The sequence below is a fragment of the Aspergillus lentulus genome (assembly GCF_001445615.1).
Source record: "Aspergillus lentulus DNA, contig: Alt09, strain: IFM 54703, whole genome shotgun sequence".
Taxonomy (NCBI): Eukaryota; Fungi; Ascomycota; class Eurotiomycetes; order Eurotiales; family Aspergillaceae; genus Aspergillus; species Aspergillus lentulus.
Window position 1 is genome coordinate 1846156 of NW_028322117.1, and position 17295 is coordinate 1863450.

The following is a 17295-nucleotide window of genomic DNA, read 5'->3' on the forward strand; positions in this document are numbered from 1 at the left end:
GGTTGACATCCGGGACGAGAAGGGAGAGGTGATGTTCACAGGTTAGATGGCCTATTTAGATGACTTCTATACATGATCATAATCTATCCGCCCGAGCAGTCTGCGATGTTGTTGATTGCATCAATAACCCATGTAGAGAATTGATCAACACATACATCTGTCTCTTATGCTATTCCTTGGATATTCCCTGGAAAATCCTCGAAATAAGCTTTGTTGATGTGGGGAAACGATGCGGGTGATGTCATCCGGACATTCCCCGTTTTGCTGTTGCTCTATAAACGATGAGGACGCTTTTACTCCTCGTCTACATGCTCATACTCTACATGTCTGATCAACAAATTGATCGCTAACATGCCAGATCCTCCGGCATACCCTCCAGCCCGTGCGCTGTTCAACTTCTCCCCACAATGGTTCCTCATGCCCCAAGGGACCGGCATCATCTCGGTCATCCTGCACCAACTGCACTACCAGTTCGGCGCATTGCGTATACTAGCCAAGATCGTCTGGATTTATACCATCGTGCTTCTCGCCATCACGCTCTTCCTGTACCTTCTGCGCCTCGTTCGCTACCCCAGAGAAGTCGGCTACGAACTCCGCCATAACCTCATCGAGACCTCCTGCCTCGCCAGCATCGTCATCACCTACACAACCATCATCCAGATGGTCGCCCTGCAGTACGGCAGCACCCACGGCGTCGCAGTAGGCGTCTACGTCCTCTGGTGGATCGCCGCCTTCCTCTCCACCCTCGCCATCATCGCCATCCCCTACGTCCAACTCAAACTCCAACCCAGCGGCTTCGAGCGCGTCCCCCCCGCCATCTTACTCCCGGTCATTGCTGCCCTCACCTGCGCCGCAGGCGGCGGCGCAATCTGCACCTCCGCCGCGCTCAGCCCCCGCCTCCAAGTCCCCCTCATCATCGTCGCATACCTCCTCGTCGGCGCAGGGATATCCCTCGCCCTCGGCTTCGACGCTGTCATCCTCTTCCAGCACTTCTCCGATCAGCAGCCCCCTCCGCAAAAGGTATGGCAGGATATGATCCTCTGCGGACCATTCGGGCAGGGCGGCTTCGCGCTGCAGATTTTGGGAGGTGCAGTGCAGAAGAGCTTCCCTGCGTATGCGCGGGGGACGCTGCTGAGCGCGCAGGCGGCGGGCCCGATTGCCGCGGTGAGTCAGTTTGCAGGTGTTCTGTCCTGGGGATTTGCGACGTTTTGGTGGTGTTTTGCGATTATTAGTATTTTGCATACGTTGGCGGCGCAGCCGGGGGGTTTCAAGAGTACGACGTTTAGTCTGGGGGCTTGGTCGTTGGTGTTTCCTTGGGTATGTCCTTTTCCTCTGCTTTGCTCTGGAAGGGGTATTGACAAATGCAGGGCGTATATACGAACTGTGCGGTGCAGCTTGGGAAGATTATGGATTCGCCTGCGTTTTATGTATGGTCGACGGCGCTGCTGTTGATGCTGGTGATCATCGCGATTGTCAATACGCTTTTTACCATCAAGGGGATTATTACGGGGAAGGTGTTCGGATTGGAGCATGGGTGGAGGAAGGAAGCATATGAAGATGACAAGGAGGCTTGAGCGTCATCTTTCATTGATTTGTCTATATCCGACTTTGTCTATATCAATGTATATCAAACGCAATGTGTCACCATTTGCGGGGTAAATTGCGATATCATCTTGACTTAAAACATATCCAGGACCTCAACACCAACGCCATCTCCAGCCATCCTTATAGATTCAGTATCACCGTCAAAATGACCAAAATAGCAGACATCGAAGCCGCCAACGCGCAGTACGCCGCCTCTTTCACAAAAGGCCACCTCCCTATCCCTCCAAAACGGTACGTACGCTACTCCTCTCCAGCTGCTATCAATCTAACAAACCTAGCAAACTGGCCGTCGTCACCTGCATGGACGCCCGCATCGGTACCCCCTCTACTTCCGCCTTTTCATCGTACTTTCTACTAGTACTAACAATGTAGACGTCTTCTCCGCCCTCGGCCTCACGGAAGGCGACGCACACATCATCCGCAACGCAGGCGGACGAGCCAGCGAAGCCCTCCGTAGTTTGATAATTTCACAGCGGTTGCTTGGCACGGAGGAAGTGGTTGTCATTCACCATGTATCCCATGTCCATTCCATCCTTGTTTGACTGGTGGTACTAATGATGATAGACGGATTGCGGAATGCTCACGTTCAGCGACGAGGATATCAGAGCGAAGATACGGGAAGAGCTTGGCGAGGATGCGTCGGATATCAAGTTCCTGCCGTTTAAGGACCTGGAGGAGAGCGTGAGGGAGGATGTGAGGTTTCTGCGGGGGAGTAGGCTTGTTCAAGGGGGTGTGACGGGGTATGTGTATGAGGTGGAGAGGGGGAGGTTGGTTCGGTTGGAAGTTGATTGATGTGCATATATGAGGCTTTAGGATGGCCAGTAGATACAAGCTAAAGGATGAGGGTGGTCAATAGAACTGTTCTACCGATGCCTACTCATCTATCTACCTAGTTCTGTCTATATTACTACCTACCTACCTCCAGAAAATGCCTTAAGCCAGACACTTATCCACACTCTCCCCCCGCTGACGGCGGAAATACACCCTCTTGGCAAACTTCCACAGTTCCACCCCCAGGAAGAACAGCACCGCCTCCACAAACACAATGCCCCATTCCCACGAGATCCCCGTATGCTTAAACACCACATGGTTCAAAACAGGAATATACAGAATGGGGAACGTCGTCACGAACCCCGCCACAATCGACCAGAACAGGAACTGGTTCCGCCAGATATCATACATCCACTGCGTAAGATACTTCTTCGAGCCAGGCTGCATGCGGAAGAACGACCGCCGCATGTCGACCATCTCCCACGCCAGGAAGAGCGCGAACCATGTTAGACAGACGAAGGTGGTTGCGCGCGCGCGGAAGACGAGGTCGCACTCGGCTGAGTATTCGCGGTTACAGCCGCGGGCGAGATCGCCGTCGCCGAAGCCCCAGACCACAACTGAGAAGGACGCAAGGCAGAGCGCGGCGGTCCATACGCCATACACCAGAATGTCGACGATGACTTCCCAGGTGAAGATGCCCTGTTTTGTCTGCGGGGGCCGGTCCATGATGTCTGCCGCGGCGACTTCCATGCCCAGACCCATGTCCGGCATGCCGGAGGTGATCATGATGATCCAGAGGATCTCGACAGGGGCGAGCGGGAAGACGGACTGCCCGTCTAGGTCCTTGAAGGCCAGCCCGATGAGGAGGGTGCATGCCTGCGCGATGTTCTCGGAGAGCAAATGCAGCACGAATTTCTGGATATTGTCGAAGATGCGTCGGCCTTCTTCGATGGCGTTGAGGATCGATGCGAAGTTGTCGTCTGTTAGAATAATGTCCGAGGCGTCCTTGGCTACGTCTGAACCTGCCTGGCCCATCGCAATGCCGACGTCCGCGTGCTTGAGTGAGGGAGAGTCATTCACCCCGTCGCCTGTCATCGCGGCGAACTTGCCCCGGCGGTGCAGCGCATCAATCATCCGCACTTTGGTCTGGGGGGCGCACCGCGCAATGACCAGCGGGAGGGTCGGCAGCGCATCCACCTCGCTGTCAGTCAGCTTGTCAAACTGCCCCGCCGTCATGACCATCGCGTCGGCCACGTCCGCGGCAACACTACCCAAATCTGACGGGAGGATTCCCACCTGCTGCGCGATGGCCTTGGCCGTCCCCGGGTGATCGCCCGTCACCATGTGCACGGCGATGCCGGCCTGGGCGCAGGCGCGGATGGCGCCGGCGGTTTCGGGGCGGGGCGGATCATACAGCCCAATCAAGCCGAGGAAGCACAGGTCGCGCTCGATCTCGTCGCGCTGCAGGTCTGCGCCTTCAAGCAGCTGAGTTGACTGCGTGTGGGGTTTGTGTGCTAGCGCCAGCACGCGCAGGCCTAGCTTCGCCAGCTCCTCCATGTTCTCCAGGATGGTGGCGCGGTGGTCGTCCGTGAGATCAATCGGGGTCGAGCCGTCCTCCCAGATGACGGTCGTGCAGGCGTCGAGGATGCGCTCGACGGCGCCCTTGGTGAAGACCATGCTGCGTTCAGTGTCGTCGTCGAATCGGCTGAACACGACGGACATCTTCTTGACGGTCGAGTCGAAGGGGAACTCGGCCTTTTGGTGCCAGACCGGCGTCTCGCCTTTCGTCCACCGGTCGCGGTTCCAGTTGAACCGCGCAGCGAAGACTTGGATGGCGATCTCGGTGGGCTCGCCGCGCGCGTGCCACTCGCCTTCTTCGGAGCGGTACACATGCGACAGGTTGGCCATGGCAGCGACGTTGAGGAATTCCTCGAGACGGGGGTCGTTGGTTGCTAACTCTTCCAGGTCGCGGATCACAGATCCCTCCTTCTCCTCATCAAAGCGCACCGGTGGCACAGGGGTGAACGTGACCTCCCCGACGGTGGGGTTGAACGGCTCGTTGTTGGTGCCAACAGAGTACGTCCCGTTTGCCGGAATCCACGCCTTCTTGACCACCATCTTGCCCTGCGTCAGGGTACCCGTCTTATCGGAGCAGATATCCGTCACAGCACCCAGGGCCTCAAGAGAATCAAGCTTGCGCACGATAACATGCCGCTCGACCATGCGTTTAGTCCCGACAGCCATGGTAATGGTCAACACGACGACCAGACACGCTGGGATCATACTCAGTCCCGTACCGACCGCATACAGAATGACCTCATTGCTACTAGCGAACTTGTTCGATGCCATCACAATAATAGCAAACAGCACCGCGATCCCAAACAACAGGATCGCTAGCTTGGACAGCTTCCGCTGCAGCGGCGTCCCGACATTTACGCCTAGGAACCGGCCGACAGCGTCCGCCCCTGTCAGCGTCCACGCTTGCACATACCACCGTTTCTTGGTCTCGCCGTTGGGGCCCTTCTTGACAGGTCGGCGGCGGCTGTCGCCCGCGCGCAGGGCCGCAGCAATTGAGCCAATCTCTGTGGCCATGCCGGTTGCGATGACGACACCACGGGCCCGGCCGCGCGTGACGGTGCTGGAGCTGTAGGCCAGGTTGAGCCGGTCGCCGGGGCCGGTGTCTTCTTTGAAGACGGCATCGCAGTCTTTTTGGACGGGGAGGGATTCACCGGTAAGGAGGGCTTCATCTGTCTCGAAGTTGACTGCTTCGACAAGACTGCGTTTGTCAGCTCATCATCCCAAGAGAAACAAGGCCATGGGGAGGGGGGAGTACCGAATATCGGCCGGAACGGTATCGCCCGTACGCAACTCAACCATATCCCCCGGGACGATCTCCGCACTGGGGACGGAAAAGGTCTGTCCACCACGGGAGACCGTACCGGTGGGCGAGCTAAGCGAATGCAACGACTCCATGGTCTTCTCGGCCGCATACTCCTGGAAGAATCCAACAACAATATTAAGCACAATGACGGCGCAGATGACGCCGCCTTCGATCCACGACTGGATGCCAAAGCTGACCGCCATGGCCAATATCAGGACCTAGAATTGGATCAGACAAGTTCATTTATCGCTCAAAAAAAAGTGGGGCCCTTAACTAGCATCATTGCGTTGGCCACCTGCCGGACGAGGATCTTGACGACGGATACGCCCTCGCCTTCGTCAAGTTTATTGGGGCCGTACGTCTGCAGCCGACGGGCCGCCTCGTCAGGTGTGAGACCCTCATTGAGTCTGGTGGAGAGTTCCTTGAGGACGGCCTCATAGGGAAGAGTGTGAGCTGGGTGGGAGAGGGGCTTGCAGCCCGGAATATCACCTTTCTCCATCTTACTCAACTCAACTCAGTTGGGATCAATTGAAAAGAGAAACCGACTGAACAGAAGGCGAACACCCAGTTTATAAACCCCCGGGAAGAGCATGAACCCCACCACAGCGAAAACTCATCACCGCGGTGCCCCTTGGCGCCGAGAATCGGGCATTGGCACTGGCATGGGCAGACCGCTTGGCACCGTCATATATGGCCTGCGTCATCGAATCTGACAAACCCCTACGAGGCGATTCCCCACATTCTATGCCCAGACGCGAGACACGTGCGTCTGGGGGCCAATCAGGGGATGCTGCCAAGAGAATCCCTCTGGTTGCCAAGAAGGCGGAACTGGCGGGGCGAATTGGAGTCCCCTTATCATCCGCCGAGTTGCAAGTTATCGGCGAATAAAACACTGTTATCTGAGTCACTAAGTTGAATGCATTGGCGAGGTATGCATCCTTACTCAATAGATCATCTGTAGATATTCAAAGAAACAGGTACCTTGCTCATATTCATTCATTCATAGCAAATCATATCATCAATCCATCATCATAACGCCATAGCCATAGCCCATAGGTAAGGTATCAATCAATATCATCCATCCGTCCATCTATCAAGGAATCAATCAAGTCCAAATCATAGCTAGACAGCTATTCATCCCCTCGAACTCGTCTCCTCAACAGTATCTACTATCATCAGCAACCAGAAACTCTAGAAAAGGGAAACATGGAAAGAACATACATCGACTCTCCAAATCCTTGCCCACTCCCACAGATGCAGACGAAAAAAGACTCTCGCGTCGAAAAATCCCCAGATTCTTCATCCGCACCGACCGCATATACATCTCCTGGGAATGCGACGGCTGGAACCGGCGCTCGTAGGACTCGGCGGGGTACAGTTGGCGGGTGAGCGCGGCGCCTAGCGACACGGCAGCTAGACAGGCGACGATGACGATGACGATGATGGCGGCGGTGGTTAGGCCCATTCCTTCCTTGCCTTTGGTCTAGTAGCCTTGTAGTAATTAGGCGGGTGCCAAGTGCCAACTATGACTGGCTAGATAGAGAGATAGACGCAAGATGGATAGATATTGATATTGATATTGTGGAATCTAGTCTACATGATAATGATGAAGAAAGATGGAAGAGGGGAAATTTCTTTCTATTTCTTTTCAAGCGCATCCTTGTCTTCGGAAGTGCTAGGAAGAGCTGGATACTATTTATGGTGGCTTATGTCTCTGGTCTTATTGTCTCTGCCTGATCACTGTCCACTAAGATTTATTGACATCAGTAATAATCTATTACTATTGGCTGGCTGTGTGTGAGTGGGTCAAACATCCCAATGATCGGCCAATGGAAGATTCTGGAGGAATGGTCTCATTGGTCGATTATCATTATGCCCAGCATTAGGTAAGATAGTTATACAGCTCACAACTTATGCTGTTGAACATAGGAAGATTAGTGGTAGATTACTATATCTTAACTAGTCTCTCTAAAGAGATCTATCGACTCTAATATAGAGTGAACAGCATGATTGTGATGTGATAGAAGCAATCATTAGAGATTAGAGAGGCATGTTGTGTATATAGAATGAATGACCTATGCATGGATAGACATAGACAGACACGACACTGGATAGGCCAGCTTAGGCTATACTAATCACACTGGAAGAATCGAGCCCACCGAGACCTCTGTGGCTCCGGCAACACTCGCATACACCAGGCCGACAGTCCTCCCTCAAAGGCAAAGTCCGCCGTCTCCCACTTCTCCGACAGCTGATCCTTCCATTCTTCAATCCATGCTGTCCGCCTCTTCCCATCAAGACTGTCAAGAACCATCATCCCCTCGGGCACACGTTCAAAAGCCTGCAGCGGACCGCCGGTATAATAAAACCCGTGCTGAGGGTCGCAGATGCCGGGGAGATGGGACGCACCATCCTGGGATAAGGCTGACTTGATATCGCGGTAGCACCATTGACACAGCATCATGAACGGGCAACAACAACAAAAGTACCAGTGGCAAATCGATCGCATCTCACACTTGCAGTTCGAACACTCGGCGAAATCGTCGATTGTGTACGAGATCCGGCGTTCAGAGACCTCATTATCCGGTACTTGTGTCTCGTCGTCGACAAGGTGCACTTGGTTCAAAGATTCGGCAACGCCACCTTCTGATATTGAATTGTCTCCCTTCGCTTCCCGCAGATAGTCCCTGTACCAGGCCTTGGTCAAATACAAGGCCCCGCTCAGATCTTCATCGCAGTCCGCAGCCGCCAGAAACGTTTGGAAGAGGCTCAGGAAGGCGTCGTCATCGTTGGAAGGAATGTCATCTGACAACAGCTCGACACTTTTCTTCACACGTCCACGGAGAGCTGTCCGGGCGTTTGCGAAATCACCATGATACCGCAGCCAAGTCGAGATGACCAAACAGATATCACTGTACTCGGCCTTTTCATCTAATCTCAGAGGAGCCTCGTCGCAGAATGGAATCTCGGGATGGTATAGACACACGGCTGCTAAGCGACTCAGTGGCCGCATTTGAGTTCTTTCCATATCCCCAGGCGGGTTGTCGAGTGCGGCAAGCTGGTACCAAGCTTGGATTCCTGCGGTGATCCGGTTGTTTTCGACCATCAGCGACGCGATGAAGTATTTCGCCGTCGCCAGGTCATCTGTTATTTTCCCCACTGAGGCCTCGAGTCTGGCCCCAGCTGAGGCAACAAGATCAATAAGCTTCCCATCGTCCCGCATTCGCGTATGGTGAAGGACCCTATATATTAGACGGTGCGTCCAAGACATTGTCAAAGCGAGGAACTCGACCAAACCTTCCATTCCGGTCCATTGAAACTCCCGAGAATGTGAAGCGGCAAAATCCAACACATCTTGAACACGGCGCGTCTGGTGCAGCTCCAGGAAGACCGAGAAGAACGAATGCAGTGTATACTTGTCTCGATAATCCTCCTTTCGTCCCAGAAATGTTTCCCAGGCCTCATCTGCGGTGGCAACAGCTTTATCGGTCATTTTCGCAAAGTGCTTCATTTGCGCAGTGTTCAGCAGTCTGCCAATAGGATCCTGCCAGTCACTATCCCAGGAGGCGTCGTGCAGCGACTCGGCCAGTTCAGAGTGTTCTAAAGCCTCCCTGTACCTTCCAGTCTCGGTACACGCGCGAGCCATGTCTCTGTGAATCGCATGTAGCGCTTGTTTGCTCAGGATAGGGTTTCGGTGATGTTCATCCAGACAGATCTGGAATTGTTCCAGGGCTGTCTTGGAGTTATTATGCAGGAGGAGCGCCTGAGCCACTCGAGCATGCCAGATGGGCGTCTTCTCGAGGCACTGCATCTCGGCGACCTGCATGATCTCAACAGACCTCAACGCCGTGCGTACTACCCTTGCTATCTTCCCTTCGGAGGTTGGAAATTCGGTGCCTGCCATTTGCGCGTACACAAATAGCATGGTGGCGAGGCCTTCCGGCAATCCATCTTCCTCTTTGATATCTCTCGGAGCCAGCCAAAGTCGGGAGAAAGTCTCTGCCAAACGAGAGAAAAGTACCGTAAAAGGACAGGCATCGCTTGCCACCGTCGAAGATCGAGCACAATCCTGCAGGTGCTGTTTCGTATCTGGGGAGAGCCAATTCAGGACCAGCTCAGCCCTCTGGTTCGCCGTGTCACGGTTCTGAGTATTCCACCAGTAACAAGCGATCTCTGTTGCGCGAGAGGAACTATATTGGATATATGTGGCAATATAGATTACGTGGTATTGTTCAATGAGCCAGTGCTGAGGGTTGAGTACCGGCTCCTCGGTGAGGAGAGCGGCAAGCAGAGTGGCTATTTCTTCTCGATTTGCTGCCTTTTCTGGATTTGCACGCTCCAGATGCAGCGGTAGGAATTTTTGAGCATAACTGCTGACCGGTTCCAGCAACCGGTCTGATTTGGGTGCATTTCTGCTCCGGAGAGCATAGAGTAGGACGAATACAAAGGACGCCTCAGCTCGGTCAGGGTCGACCTGGATGGGTCCGGCCTCCACGGATGTGCTAAAGAACTCATAAAAAGAACTATGGCGAAGTGTTACAATGACTGCGTCTTCCTCTACTCCATCATCATCACCATTTTCTCCTTCCACCGCGGGACGGAGCGAAAACAGGGATGAGTATGCTGTGCGAAGATCATCCTCAAGATTCAGGACCTCCTCTTCAAGGATGACCTCCAAGATATGGTCGAGTTGGTCCACCGTCAGCGGCTTCTGGGCCATCGTCACAAAGGAGAGTAAAAGGTTGAGCTGTTGAATCTGCGTCGTTGCTTCCCCGGAGGATCCTTCCCCATCGGAAAACTCGGTCGACATCGCATCCGAGGCCGACAACTCTCTAGCCAAACGCTGCAGTTCTGCATGCAGCATTGCACTGATTCCTCGGGGCATCGTCTGAACCACCTTCCGAATTTGCTCCTTGGACCGGCAACGTAGAACAGATTTGATGACAAGGTTGGCCCATTCCCAGAGGCCTTCCGCTTGCCCACATATATCCTGGACAACCTCGTCTAGGAAGTCTGGATAGCCGCGAAACAACTTCGTCTTCTGCAACTTCTGAGACACATATCCGTGAAGATCGTCCTTGTTCTGGTTATTGGTGATTTCAATCTCCGGAATCCATCCGAGGGAGTGTTCGTCGAGAACGCCGCGCACTGAATCTCTGCCCAGAAGTACGACTCGGATGGGTGCGGTCGGGCTCGTCTGATCCTCTGTCGCATACGTGCTCTCGAGTAGACTGAAAAGGATTTCTTGCTCCTCAGGATCGGCCTCGTCGATACCGTCAATGATAAAGCACGTTCCGGCGTCCGGTGGAGACTTGATGAAGTAGTCAAGCAAGAGCTTCCTCCAGACAACGTAGCTGTTGGCGGGGTCTTCTTTCAGACAGAAATCCTCTGCATGCGCCGCAAACCTCGATCGCTGGACGACCACTTGCCATGCCAGGGTCCGCAGCGCTTTGTTAAAGGAGCGTAGGTCAACATCGTTATTTTTGAAGAAGAAAGAGGCGACGACGGGCGCAGAGGGGTCCGCCGTCGTAAGATCACTGATGATCTTCGACGCCAGGTAGGATTTGCCGACACCAGGACCCCCGTGAATCCACAGTAAAGGCTCGGGACTCTGCCACCAGGACCGGATTCTGTCTTCAATCCAGATGCCCGATCCAGGTATGCGATTCTCGTTGATCGAGGAGAAGACGCGGCCGGACGCAGAGACGGGTTCTAATGCTTTCTTCACTGTATCCAGTCTCTTGCGCTCGTTCCTGTTGTCATCTCGCTCGAGTAATTCCGCGGTGTTTCTGAGCGCCTGGTGAGTGAGATCGAGCCCATGGGCAGAGACCATCTTGTGTTCCTGGCTCGTCAACTCCTCCAGCTCGTCCAGGAGCGAACTAATCGACGTATCCTCAATCAGGACGTTCTTTGTCCATTTCGTAAGTCTTGCTCTGAGCGACCCTCGACTTATCAATTTCTGCGACGCAGCGCAGACACGAAGGAAATTGACCAAGACTTTGACAATGATGGTCTTCATCCCTTCGCTGAGAGGGACCCCCTTGTACGAGTCCAGACGGAGAGCAAAATGGCCGAGTTTGTGAAACAAGTCCGTCAGTATGTCAAACGACTCACTGACTCTGCGAGCACCTCGAACCAGAAGCATCATGGCGCCCATGATGGAAGACGCTGGAGGAAAAGCTGCGGAGGCTGCACCCGCAAGCAGATCGCCCCAGTTCTCAAAGGGCGCCAGGATCATTTGCATGGCATGCAAGAGCGGTCGTCTCTTCATTCGAAAGTCCTCGAAATGGTCCTTCTCTGCGTCTAGCTGACGCGACAGATCCTCGGGACCGTGGATCTTGGGGAAGTCGCTATCGCTAAGCGCGATCCCCGTTTCTTTAGCATAGTCATCACAGGCAGAACGCCAGAGTGTGGACAGCCTGTCATCCAAAGGATCACTTGCCGTTCGAGTCATTATAGGTAGGTGCGCCGACAGGAGGGGCAGTGAGGTTGTATGCTCGTGTCTTGACGGAGTCTGACATGATGCCCCTCTTTCATGCAGTAAGCTTCCTTTTCAGGGTTAGCTCGTGTGCAAGCTAGTTAACAGCTCTCAACAGCTTCAATATTGCCATTTTGGTCATCTGTGCGTCTATCTAAATGGACGCCTTTTCTTTCTCCTACACTCGCATCTTCCAGCGTAGTTGCAAAAAAAACCAATTACAGACCTGTATTCTTCCGGTTTGATACTAACACAGCCACGTTTCCCTATGTGCTGCACAGTTGCATTGAACTATAATGATCGATCTACGCCTTAGCTCTACTTCCTCCGGGCAAAAGTCAAATGCAACGGCCCCATGTACAGCACAAAGTTGTCCTGCGCCTGCTGCTCAAATGCCTTTCCATCCTCCCCTGGGGCAAATCCCACATCAAACGTCGTGATCAGTTTAGCGATTGTAGTACGCATATTTAGCAACGCCAGTGGTCGGCCAACACAACTATACGGACCTACTGCAGTCAGCACTCAGTAGATCAAAGATCACAGGTGTATACATACCCAGGCTAAACGGCGCAAAGGCCGAGCGATCCTTGATCAGATCGGGGTACTTGTACCATCGCTCGGGGATAAACTCGTCCGGCCGCGCATAGCATAATTCAGCTGTGCGATACCATTAGCATCTCCTGACACATTCCACAGACGTAGCCTTACATCTCCCCATGGCATACTGCGGACAATACACCGTCATCTCCCCGGGGATATGCACCCCCTCCACCTGGATCCCCTCCGGGGGCGTCTTCCGCTGCAACCCCGACGGCACAGCCGGATACATCCTCAACGCCTCATTAATCACGCCGTTCAGATGCTCCAACTGCGCAATGTCCGCCCCGCGCACCTCACCCTCGTCATCAACAAACGGTTCAACCTCCTCCCGCAGTTTGCGCTGCTGCTCAGGATGTCTCGCAAGCTCGTACAGAACCCCACACAGCGACACAGCACTCGTATCGCTGCCCCCCACGACGATCAGCCGTGCGTCGCCGTCCAGCATTAGTTTCTCCTCAGGCGTGGGCTCCCGCCCCTTCAGCGGCGCGAGCAGCGAGGCGCTGATGTCGGGTATCTGCAGGTCCATGCGCAAGCGTTCTAGGAGCCTCTCGCTGCAGAAGGATAGGAAGGTCCACCAGTCGCGCGTCAGCCAGGGAATTTTGAGCAGGATGAGGTGCAGCCACGGCGGGATGAAGAGGCCGATGTTGCTGAGGGCGGCGTTTAGGAGGGTGATGCCCGGGTGTTCGTGGCCGGTGGTGAGGCAGTCGAAGCTGCGGCCGAAGGAGAGGTCGCCCATGACGTCGAAGGTGTAGAGGTAGATCCACTGGCGGATGTCGACGGTCTGGAGGGTGGTTAGTTGGGCGATGAGCTGCTGGTGGTAGGTCTTGATGCGCTGCTCGTAGCCGCGGACCATCTTGTCGCTGAACGCGGGGGTCCAGGTTCGGCGGCGGGCGTGGTGCTCTTTGGCGTCGCGGCAGTGTTGCAGGGGGCGGGAAGGGTGGCTAAGGTCGTACCATGGGGCTTTTGTACAGGGGGATTGGGAGCCGTAGATGGCAGGGACGGCGGAGGGGTAGATGATTGAGAGGTCTGAGGGGCCGGTGCGGACGATTGGGCCATATTGATTGTGTAAGGCCTGGAGGGTAAGGTATGATGTGTGCTTTAGGTTGATGTACCAGAGACCTGATACGCGGGCGAGGAGAGGGCCGGGGAAGGAGCGTAGGGGGTGGAAGAACAGACGGTAGATTAGGATGCTGGTATAAAGGCTGGCAAGATAGACCAAGATATAGCTGTAGTGGAAGCGTACCGTGACGACGGCGGTGGAGATAACAAAGAGAACGAGGTAGATATGGCTGTAGAGCTGATGCTCGCCACGTCGAAAGTAAACGACATGGCTGAGGATGCCGGCAATAGCGATGAGGACGTATGGATCCATTGTCTGGTGCTACAGCTGGAATCTGGAGTGAGCAGGAATCGACATTTATAACCAGCGATACTGCTGACGATAACATTCCGATCCAGACGGAGTATCTGTTACAGCCACAGCGCTTGCATATTGCTGACAGTGATCTGATACTTCATTGGAATTGGCGCTTCACAGTGTTTCAGTTTATGCAAGGGATGATTCAATTGTGTCACGCAGCGCATCATATGTACAACCTCCACCTCCCCACATAATGCCAGATCATAAGCACAAGATGCCAGATCATAGAGCAGCAATGATGGCATTATACGCCGCCTTGGGCTGATAGTTGCTATCGAACAACAGCGGAGACGAGCTGGAGCGCCACGAGTCCTTGTCCGACACCCCCCAGACGGTGATTCCCACACACTTCGAGACACCCAGGCATGCATTGACGACCTGTTTTTATTAGTGTCAACTACCCTGCAACTGGCGATCAAGAGACATACGTTGACGTAATCCTGGGAGCTAGCACCCGCGATATCCAGCTCGGTAATAGCGACCTCAGAGACGCCGGAGGAGGCAAGGGCAGTCAATGCTGTACACGGGGGGTCAGCGTTACGTAGACAAACCAAGGAAGGAGACTTATCCTTTGACGCTAGAGGAAGCACCCGCACCAAGGTGGGTTTGAGAGCCTTCAGGAAGAGTCAGTATACATCATCACACACAGCTCGCGGCATAAGCTCACCGATTCCATCGATAGGAATGCCCGCAGCCAACCACTTCTTGACATGGCTCACCATCCCCTGCGTTTTGGCATAGCTAGCCGAGTCGAGGCTTTGACGGTCAGATACAGCACACGTCCAGCAGAACCAAAAGCTTACTTGTAATCATTGATGTACAACTTCGCAGAGGGATCAACAGAGCGCGCCGTCTGGAAGGCAATCCGGACAAAGTCCTCGCCCAGCACGCGGGAGAAAACACTGTCGCGGAGGGAGCCGTCCTCGTTGAAGATCTCGTTGACGACGTCCTTCAAGATATTAGCTGAGCTGGCTTCATGTTGGATGTGGCTGCCACTTACCCAGGCGTAGATCTGACCCTTGTACCGGGTCATGATGGTGGTGATGTGGTTCTTCAGCACCGAGGTCAGGGTGTTTTTGTCGGTGATAGCCGACACCCAGGACGGGAGTTGGGAGTGCCAGACTACACTGTCAGCTTATCTGTATCCTTGAGCTGCCGCTAGGTTGAATGAATACCTAAGGTGTGTCCGCGGACCTTTTTGCCGTTCTGTTTGGCATAGTTGACCTATTGTCCTTTAGCATATGCTCCACCGAGATGAGCGAATTGCATACCAAGAAATCAGCACCAGCGAAGTTGAAGTTTCCACGCGATGCTAAACAGAATATGTCAATAAGTTATGTCAACCAGAGTGATAGAGACCTACGCTCAGTAGCATCCCACTTCATGCTATTCTCCGGCGTCAACTGGCCAAAGTCTTTGCGCACAATGGCCTCATTCTGCGAGGTCTGGAGCAGACGTTGGTCACTGGCGGTGCCAAAGTATTTCTTGCCATGGGATGTAAAGGCCTGGTTGATACTGGCTGATTGGCGTTCGATCACGGCCGCCGAGACCAGGGAGGCAAAGAGAATGCTGCTAATGAGCTTGCTGAGGACGACCATTTTGAATTCGATAGAGTTGAATTAGATTCTTGTATGTTGAGACCTTGCTGAGAGTGAGTCCTGACACAGGTATTTATAGTTGAAAGTACTGCCAGAAGTACAGATACTCCTCAGGGTCCAGGCTATGTTGTTTAGGCTATATTCAGTTTCACCATTCAGTCCAATACTCTATCCGAGGGAATGCTGCAGAATGTTGTCACTCTGCGACTGGGCTTGTTTCAGCCAAGTTTTGCTTTAATATCCGCTTGCCGATCCCCCACCGGTATAAGGGTCCTATATGACACACCAATGGCAATTGATGGCCAGTCATTTCGGTGCTTGAAGAGTTCAGCCGGAGATTAATATTCCTCTGCCTATACAGATGAAGGCGTTGCTCCTTTTGTCACGGCTATTCTCCTAAAGACCATCATGCCCGCTACTGGTAATCCATCCCGGATCCACCAAAGCCGCCATCTGCACTCCTACTGACACCATCACAATCATCAGTGTCAGAAGATAGCCTGAAAGGTGACAGGATGCAACTAACCAGTCTTCTGACTCGCATCCTGGTCAAACCGTCCCACTTAACCCCAGCACTCGTTAGGACTGGAAAGCAACGACCCAAGATCACCCACAGGAAATTATCCACTGTCGTCTGCAGAAACAGCACAAGCATATCGTCTGCATCCGCATATAGCCTATTACCCCGTATTCACAAGGAGCTTCTCCGGATATGCCCACGATCTGCAGAACCCTGCATCGCCACTTGTCCGTCGGGCTTGCACGACAGGCATGTACAAATAGCCTGTATGAACCCTGCCAGCTGCTCCGTATCCGTTATCCTGCACGAACGAGACACCGATTTGGACAGTTTGCCTTCCCGGCGGGGGTGAAGGGGTCCGTACAGCCTGTTCAGCACGCCACCGCGCCGTCGTGGCCACTGTTGCTGATGTAGGGCGGCCGCCATGCTGCAAGGGTTATTGCCTGAGATGTCGCAGTCTGTTGGGAAGGCATGTGCTGCACCCTGAGAGGTGATTGAGGTAATATTGATGGGATCGGCGCATTGGATGGGCGGGCAGTGCACCTGAGTCACGACGTCTGGGCCGACGGTTGTACCCGCCGTGCCGACTTGGAGTAGATTCTGCGATTGGCGCGGTTGGAGTCAGGCAGATGAGAGTAGATGAGCTCATGCATTACGGTCTTTGTATTCTTATCGTCGTTGACGCGGTGGAAACGGCAGACGGACTGTTCTCCTGACCGGATGAGCGTGGCCAAAGCCGATGCTGAGGGTGTGTTGATGAACTGCTCTTGTTTCGATTCAATAAACGTTTGGAAATCCCGCAGCAAAGAGATCCGATCTACGCCGGTTACTCTTGTGCCTATTGATCCATAACCGCATCATGTTGTTGCAGAAGTGCAATTGTTATGGAAGGGGATGGAGCGGGATACATGCAAGGAGCGTCAGCCTGTTCTAATGCAGATACTGGAACTGCTTCTCAGACACCCAAGTCTGTTCAGAGAGCGACAGAGGAGGCAAGAGATCTACTCATACTTTAGCTGTGAATATATTGTACTTGGTCAACCCTCGACCTTGTTAGGAAATCTTATTCACAGAAGGGTTGGAAATCATTCACTTCTAATTGCTGGATCCAAGCCACAGTCAGGTATGAGGGCAGTGATATAGAAGTAAATTCACCAAAGATATTTCAGCTGCTTCTGTCCTGGGTCCTTCGCAAACTCTCTCCTCTCCCATCTTCTATCAACCTCTTCAACAAGCACTTTCATCTTCATTCCTATAAGGGCCTTGAGTAAATACCGATCGAACGATTAGCGGACTCTGACATAATCCCGGAGATTGAAAAGGTATGAAAATGCCAGTCATCATCCAGTCTTTATGCGGTCCCATGAATCTAACATTATGTCTGTGCAGGGGCGCAAATAACAAAACCTCACAGCTACTCCC

At 53.5% G+C, this 17295-nt stretch overlaps 6 protein-coding genes across 6 annotated transcripts; 2 read left to right on the top strand and 4 right to left on the bottom strand.

Moving 5' to 3' along the window:
• Positions 1–351: 351 nt before the first annotated feature.
• On the top strand, positions 352–1574 carry ALT_5428 (putative malic acid transport protein; the record flags this gene model as incomplete). Its single annotated transcript, XM_033554821.2, has 2 exons — positions 352–1317; positions 1368–1574. 2 exons carry the CDS (start codon positions 352–354, stop codon positions 1572–1574), a joined length of 1173 nt encoding a protein of 390 aa, XP_033410712.2.
• A 176-nt stretch (positions 1575–1750) lies between these two features.
• Positions 1751–2397, top strand: ALT_5429 (beta-class carbonic anhydrase; the record flags this gene model as incomplete). The annotated part of the gene is made up of 4 exons (XM_033554820.2): positions 1751–1836; positions 1884–1921; positions 1978–2117; positions 2170–2397. 4 exons carry the CDS (start codon positions 1751–1753, stop codon positions 2395–2397), a joined length of 492 nt encoding a protein of 163 aa, XP_033410711.2.
• Positions 2398–2538: 141 nt separating this feature from the next.
• On the bottom strand, positions 2539–6722 carry ALT_5430 (cation-translocating P-type ATPase; the record flags this gene model as incomplete). The annotated part of the gene is made up of 4 exons (XM_033554819.2): positions 2539–5152; positions 5210–5475; positions 5532–5746; positions 6479–6722. 4 exons carry the CDS (start codon positions 6720–6722, stop codon positions 2539–2541), a joined length of 3339 nt encoding a protein of 1112 aa, XP_033410710.2.
• Positions 6723–7388: 666 nt separating this feature from the next.
• ALT_5431 (NACHT domain protein) lies at positions 7389–11711 on the bottom strand (the record flags this gene model as incomplete). Its single annotated transcript, XM_033554817.2, has 1 exon — positions 7389–11711. One exon carries the CDS (start codon positions 11709–11711, stop codon positions 7389–7391), a length of 4323 nt encoding a protein of 1440 aa, XP_033410708.2.
• A 342-nt stretch (positions 11712–12053) lies between these two features.
• On the bottom strand, positions 12054–13707 carry ALT_5432 (cytochrome P450; the record flags this gene model as incomplete). Its single annotated transcript, XM_033554816.2, has 3 exons — positions 12054–12241; positions 12291–12392; positions 12444–13707. The coding sequence occupies 3 exons, from the start codon at positions 13705–13707 to the stop codon at positions 12054–12056; spliced, it is 1554 nt and encodes a 517-aa protein (XP_033410707.2).
• Positions 13708–13977: 270 nt separating this feature from the next.
• ALT_5433 (glycoside hydrolase family 10 protein) lies at positions 13978–15353 on the bottom strand (the record flags this gene model as incomplete). Its single annotated transcript, XM_089599911.1, has 8 exons — positions 13978–14133; positions 14184–14272; positions 14423–14511; positions 14559–14704; positions 14756–14877; positions 14931–14979; positions 15027–15067; positions 15119–15353. The coding sequence occupies 8 exons, from the start codon at positions 15351–15353 to the stop codon at positions 13978–13980; spliced, it is 927 nt and encodes a 308-aa protein (XP_089455788.1).
• Positions 15354–17295: the final 1942 nt, after the last annotated feature.